Source organism: Halyomorpha halys, unplaced genomic scaffold, assembly GCF_000696795.3.
Source record: "Halyomorpha halys isolate HHAL.00 unplaced genomic scaffold, Hhal_1.1 Scaffold1195.1, whole genome shotgun sequence".
NCBI lineage: Eukaryota > Metazoa > Arthropoda > Insecta > Hemiptera > Pentatomidae > Halyomorpha > Halyomorpha halys.
The window spans coordinates 99,097-106,864 of NW_027108820.1; the positions used below are offsets into that span (position 1 = coordinate 99,097).

General features: G+C 29.7%; 1 protein-coding gene across 1 annotated transcript; it reads right to left on the bottom strand.

Annotated features, from left to right (window-relative positions):
* Positions 1-739: 739 nt before the first annotated feature.
* On the bottom strand, positions 740-4,274 carry LOC106688752 (putative odorant-binding protein A10). The gene is made up of 2 exons (XM_014433350.3): positions 4,035-4,274; positions 740-987 (listed from the first exon to the last, which is right to left on the bottom strand). The coding sequence occupies exons 1-2, from the start codon at positions 4,240-4,242 to the stop codon at positions 803-805; spliced, it is 393 nt and encodes a 130-aa protein (XP_014288836.2). The 5' UTR covers positions 4,243-4,274; the 3' UTR covers positions 740-802.
* Between the last annotated feature and the right edge of the window lie 3,494 nt (positions 4,275-7,768).

Sequence of the window (7,768 nt, forward strand, 5' to 3'; positions counted from 1 at the left end):
AAGAATATAACAGAAATTTTAGAAAAAAATAAAAAAGGTACAGGAATTACTGTTTTTATTTCTTAATAGGAAATTTAAATTTGTTTTTATCTTTGAAAACCGTATGTACAAAACAAATATTATCACAATGGTCAATGAGCTCAAATGATTTAAATAAATAAGATGACTCATCACGTTGTTAAGAGGTTGTTTTCGCTATGAAGTGGAGGAATGAATTATATTTACAGGAGGTAAGATTGCAAAGCTTAAAAATAAGTAATAGCAAAAGTAATTAATACCTAATATATGTATTACACTTAAGTGAATATGTAATCTGGAATATTCTATAAGTATTAAAACTAAGGGAACCTATCTCCTTCAGAGCGCCAATAAAAAAATGTAAAATTAAAAAAAAAAAACAGTTGATAGTTCATTTCATAAAGAAAAATAAGTAATACATTCATAAATATATTTATAATCTAGAAGTTCTTTAATCTTTAAAATACCTGTATCTATTCATGATTGTAAACAAAATAGTACAAATAATATTATTTTGTTTATAATTAGAACAAACATTATTATAAAATTACTAAATTTTAAAAATTGTTTATATCAAATCATCCGCATGGACATATAATACTGTTATAAAGTTCATGAATATTATATGGGAAATAAATATACTTCTGTATAACTCTCATACCCCTACCCTTTATTCAAGACCAGTAGTTAGGATAATTAGATGAAAAGATGCGAAAAATAATAAAACTAAAATATTAAGTGGCTTTATTAGTAAAGTATATCATAAGGATGTTTTGGAAGAAAATCAATAAGTTTCGAGGAACTCCTTGATCTTTGGCCAGTAGGAGCCATCAGGATCGTAGATTTCGAGGATGTGCTTCCAATCGTCAGGCCGCTTAGGGATGAAGATGTCCAAACTGTGTTTGAAGAGTCCCTTCTGCTTCTCTGTACACAGGCCACAGACGGTCGAAAACACCTCGGGTATCTTGCCTATAACATGGAGGTGAAGAAATCGGATTAAAGATGAGTTCAAATTCAATAAGTATGACTTATTGTTGTGACAACCTCTGTACAAACACTTTAATTTTGAAAAAAAATATATCAAAATATAAAGAAATTTCTAATTCAATGAATTAAAAAATCAATATGAATTTGACAATTCAGTTGTCGTCTAATACCATGTTCGTTGGACATGAATACTTTGTTTAATTTCAAAAACCAAAAGTACTTTTGCAACAATAATAAAACACTTCGGGTATTTAAGGCTTGAAATAATTATAGAATATTATGTACTAAAGTATATCTGTTAAGATTTATATTTTTCTAGTACAATGTTCTTGGATTGAGATATAAAAAAAAAAATTGATATTGAACCAAAAATAAATTTAATTCATGAAAAAAATATCAACATTCCACATTTATTTCTATCAATAATCATATAATTAATAATAAAAAACGACAAACTTGTATGAAGGAATCATATTCATAATAAGTAACGATTCTTAATGAATGAATTATTTTAGATTTTAGTGAACAATCAATGTGTCATTAGTAACGTGTACTTATGTAAATTCTAATATTTATAATACCCATTTTAGGGAGAAATCTATGTATTAAATTAATAGCTGTATATTTATTTCAAAATCAACAAATAAAACACTCAGAGATGCTATAAACAATGTTTCTCACAGATGGGATGAGCTTGCAGAAATCTAAGGATGGTATTGAGAATATGGGCAAATGATTAAGTTTATTAAAAAAAATATACTCTACTCTACTTTATTTTTTTTTTCTGTGCGCTGAACTGTAAGATACGAATTGCATTTTAGTTTTGTGGTGTGTCGTGTAGTTGACCTGCCCGTTTCCTGTCTCATGCAAACACCATTACTTTGATTGGTTTAAACATTTTTATTGGAGTCAATTTTAAACCAAACAGTTTTTGAGAATAAGGTTAACCCCCTATCATTGCTTGCTGTTATAGCTAATAAGGTAGAGATCATGTGAGAGTTCACTGGCAACTTGTTCGTATATATGTGATAGTTAACATGACAGTAGCTTCACTACTCATACATGTAATAGTAGTGAAATTACATGTAATAGTACTGTTCATTTATTATTAAAATCGGTCTCGTGAAAAATTGTATTATTTATTTAAACCTAGAGCTTAATAACACGGACCCTACCTGAATTATTTTTTACCAAAGTATTCTCAATACGTAGCAGATGAGTGGTATCCCATTTAATGTCTCATTGACCATTATTACTAGTAAAAAAAAAAATTGCTAATTCTTTCCTGCTATTTCTTTAAGAGGCGGGTTAAAACAAATAGAGATCAGACATTAATAAAAATTCAATTTTTCAGCAGCTGAACACGAAACTGAACTCATTAAGAAGATCCATCATAAAAAATAATGAAATAATTCAATAGGTTCAGAAAGTCAAAAAGATAACGGATAAGAAAATGATCCAACATTAAGTGTAGCTGTTAAAATACAAAATCCTATTACAAGGATATTAATTTACGACCACTACATTGCCTATATTTGAAGTTATTACCAGCGGGTTGATTTAATTTCGTTCTAGTTTAATGATACTAGCCATCAATTAAGTGAGTCCCCTTCAACCGCAACTAGTACGCCACAATAAATTTGTTAAGAGCGCTTAGGTCTATTGGGTTTAGAGCCTGCTAAATAAAAAATAAGCGTATAGTTTAAATAACTTGAATATATGTGGTATTATATCACAAAATAAAAAAAAATAATTCGTATTAAACAATAAAATAAAAAAATAATTCGTATTATACCATAAAATAAAATAAAAATTCGTATTAAACCATAAAATAAAATAAAAATTCGTATTATACAATAAAATAAAAATAATTTGTATTATACAATAAGATAAAAAATAATTCGTCTTATACAAAAATAAAAGAAAGATTTAAATTAAATAATAACATTTCTAAGTTTATAGTGAATGTTCCATAAGTACTAAAGCTTAAACAAGCGGATGATTTGGTCACGGACACACTAAACTGCCAGACTAAGAGTACCCACTTCACTGAGGCTGGGTGTGCCTCAAGAGGGTCTTTTCATGCCCAGTTCCGTTCCACGGCTGATATTAAAGAATAATCATATATCACAGCCAGACTTAAATCTAAACGTAACAATGTGGCTTCAGCCTAGAAAGTACAAAAAAAAAATAAAACAATCAGATTTTTAAACTAGGTAACTATTGCAATGTGGTTTTGTAGGATACGTTGATATTTTTTCTTCCGTCCAAATTTTTTTGTAATTTTTTTTCCCAGGTGTTTTTATTTTTTTTTTTTAGTTTAAGAGGGTCCGAAATTCAATAAATCTTGAGATTCAAACTTCATTAGTACCTAGAATTCTCGCTTTATATATTTGAAGCTTAAGAGAAGAATATGGAATAAAACTTTAAGTTATTTCTGTACTTATTTGATGAGGTAAAGTTTATATTTTTCTGTAAAGGGAAGGGACTGAAAAATATACTACTACTACATAAACCATAAACTATTTTTAGTAATTAAATCAATAAAAATTTAAAAAGAACTACAAGTTTAAGTGTATAAATTAAACAAGAAATTAATCAAACACAACAAATGAAAAAGTGATAAAAAACTGAAATAATAATAAAAGCTTAGCAAACCAAAAGATTGGATGCTAATACCACCAATTGCTCTCTCTCAACATACATCCTTCCAGTGATGCCCCTCCAAACCCAGTTCTACTAAATCAATTTTAACGCAATCCACCCATCAACGTTTCGGTCTACCCCTCGGATGTTTACCCGTCGGTTCAGTGTTCATCAAAAATTTAAGGATCCCTCTTTACTAAGCCCATCTTATACGTCGCGATGCTATAGCTTGAATATTTACCGGGTGAAATTCGCTCAATTCAGTGATGTGAAGCCTTCTAAATTATCCCGTTAATCTATTATTCGATTAAATATTCGAAATAATAACAGCTTCTAATACATTATTTTAATTCGATTATTTTCCAACAATAAACATTACATACCTTTGACCATTTCAGCGATATCCGAACAAGGACCAGTGTTGAAGAAACATTTTAGATACGAATCCAAAAGCCTATCATTGTTAATTATTGTATCAACATCGAAATCCTCAAGTATCTTTTCGTAGACATCAATGTCTTCTTCATCGGCGAGTACTGCTGATAATGAAAACAGCATACAAACTGCTACCAAGAAAGAAGTTCGCCTCATCGCGACAGTGTCACAAAGAGAACTCGGAGCCTTTGAGGACATACACTTAAAGTAGATCTACCAGTAGCCTTGCCAAGGGTGTAATTCACGTCTAGTCTAGCATGGCAATAACAGCCACGCGAGAATTCTAGCTGATTACGAGAAAATAACAGGGCTGGGGGGTGTAATTTCGAGTTTATTACAATGACCCGTTTGGAACAAGGGTATAATGGCTACGCCAAGAACGGTCATTGTAGATTAAAATACGTCAATATCATGACCGAAATGCGTTAAATTGCACCAGCTCACGGCTATGTGAGTGTTTATTAAGAAATAAACGATTAAAAATCAATCAATTACCAATAAATTTTATCAAAGAATATAACTAGATAATATTAGTTTTTTTTTTTTTAATTCAAAACTTTATTTATTGACAGATATAACAATCTGTCACAAAGGTGTTGGAGAAAAAGGTAATAGTGATAACTGATCACTTTCATACAAAAATAAAATAACATAAGAATAAAAATAAATAAATTTAAAAAAAGTACGTAAAATAAAGTAAAATCTCTCTCAAAATATATACAAAAAGAAGGATAAAGAAAATAAACATAATCAAACTATGTACATAAAAAATAAATAAATAAAATAGTCACATTTACACACTTATATACAATATTTACACTATAAACATGGAGATCCCGGAGCTGACTCTATCCCCCACGTGTGAGTGGTAGAACCCAGCTCTTCGAGATCCCTCTCACCGCATCACCAGTAGAAATTTAGAAAAACAAACTTAGTTTATATATAATCTTTTCACATTCATAAACTGGTTTTAATTGTTTAAATAAAATCAATTGTATCCAAATTAAAGTCCCAAAAGATTCTTTATTTCCAGAAAAGTCTGAAGTTTCGGCCAATGCGGCCATCCTCAACTACAATCTTAAAAACGAATTTACATTCATATAAATTATTTAAAAAAAAAAATTCTACAGGGTATTCTGCTCAGGTCACTGGTTTCAGTAAAAATTGCCCCATTTCGTTAATATTAAACTTTTAAATATATTACATATTGCTACCATAACAATACACATAACAAATAGAGTATAATATTAATGAAATAGTGAAAAAATAGGTTAATTTTTTCTGGAGCTCCTGACTTGAGTAGAAGAGCAACCAGAAAATATTAAATTAATTTATGTGACTGTAAATTGATTTTTAAGATTGACCTTCAGGATGGGCGAAATAGCTAAAAAGTGGGACTTTTCAGAAAATAAAGACTGTTTTGAAACTTTAATCAGGATAAAATAAATATTATTTAAACAAAAAAATTAAGTTTAAATGATTAAAATTCATTGAACTTAACCGTACATTATCTACTTCAATGATCCATTTCTTCCTGCCCAATGAAAACGGTCCTTAAATTTACAATAATAAGAAAATAATATGACATAAAATTTATTATCAATGATGTAGTTAGCAGTATTTAAACAATTCCAAATGTACTGACATAACGTAGCCCCCAACCTAGAATGCCCGAAACAAAATAAAACAATATGATTTTTAAACTAAGCAACTGTTATAATATCGTTTTGTAGGATACATTAATATAATCTAAGATGTTATATATCAAAAAGCAGGTTGGTGGAAGTCACCTGTAGGAATTTGATCAAATGAGACCTTATCATGCAGATACTGTGATCTTCATGCAGATATTAAATCCAAAACCTGAGTTCGAATCCGGCTATGGCAGGTCATTATTTTCTGTTTCACTGTAGGTGCTAGTCAACCCTGTGGGTTCGGGAGCCCTCCGAGTACAAACCTTCATGAAGTGGGTAAACAAAAAAATGGCCGAGTGTGAATCTCATCAAATTAAATGACCTCCTTGCACAACCGTTGGAATAGTAACTTACAAAACAATACGCTCCTGACCCTTACAGGGTTTTTGCGGTACAAATTTAATTTTTTTGTTAACATGTATATCTTATACATGTTAAACTTTAAATACATTTCTATATTTTTTCATAGCACACCTTGTCTTCATTCTCATATTTTTTTTTCCATTGCAAATTAACTATTTCCTGGTAATCTATAACAAATAATTTAATTAAATAATTAATAGGTTTTTTTATGACGCACTGTGCGGTCTGTAATAATAGAATTGTCCCAATAAGTTTGATGGGGTCTTTTTAAAATTTCCTAATTGATTATACATATAATATAGCGTCCTAACATCCAATAGATTGCATCTAATAGCTGAGGTCTGATGACAAATATTTGCTAAATTACTATACCCCAGGACTTGCTCCGTACCCATCAGCATCACACAACCTTTTATAACATGCTTTATTAATTTATTTATTTAAACGTCAGTAAGTATTGCCGCCATTTCTCAGATATTGTAGTGTCCTTTAGACATCTCTTCAAGACTAAATAGCAATAAAAAGGTCTTGAATGGCAAAAACCAACCCTTCCCTTCGAGGCTTCCAACTTTTAACTATTCGACTGATCCATTTTTGTCTTTCAGTGCTTCGTTTAGTAGAATATGACAAAAAATTATATTTTTTTGTCGCTTTACTACCAACACGATTTTAAATCCATTAACTTTACTCAATTAAATGCGGATAGAACATGATCCATATTTGCAATTGCTAGATAAATACCAGTAATTTTTTAATAAAAAATTCAACGTAGTGAAAATTCCTGTTTGCGGCACGCTTCATCCATGTTAAGGAGTCCACGTTCTGTTTTCCTACATATAGTCAGGCTTTGCAGGATAATGAATGGTTGATCTGCTCTTCAGTAAATGTTCTCAGGATATAATAAATATTTCCATTATTGTATAAAGGATAGAATAAACCTACGAATTATCAATATCCACCATGTAGAACTAACGTTTTAGGACAACCGATGGTCCAGATACATGATGATGTTGGCGAAGTGTATAATCAGTTAGATTAATAATTGTTTTCAGGTTATTTGAAAAAAAAAATAGTGAATGGGTTTCAATCGTAACCTCTTAAAAAACAATTTTCAAGAAAAACTGGAAAGATGCACTGTAACTTGTCCTATATTCCTACGATCTTATAAGCATTAATATACATTATTATCCATTAAGGCTTTGCAATTATTATCTCAAATCAAATTATGGGATATTCCTTATCACGAATTACAAAGATTCATCATTACAAATAAAAAGCCGAAAAAACAACAATGAGTGATAGAATAGTAATAATAATAAAGAAAGAAATTAACACACAAAAGAATTAAAGTAAATACATTCACGAAAATAATTGTAGCTTAAACAAAGTACCAATGTTTAAATTTTTTTTTTTTTTACTTCATTTATATCCTTTTAAACATCGTATGAATCTGCTCTCTGGTCCGTAACACAATAAAAAAAATCTATTGAATATATTAACATTATTGAAGCAAAGACAGAAAATGTCCTGATGGGATGGTATCCAAAAACGTCGGAATAGTTATCTTATAAACTTAATAAACAATACCATTGAAAGTTATAAAAACTATCCATGAAATAGCTTCT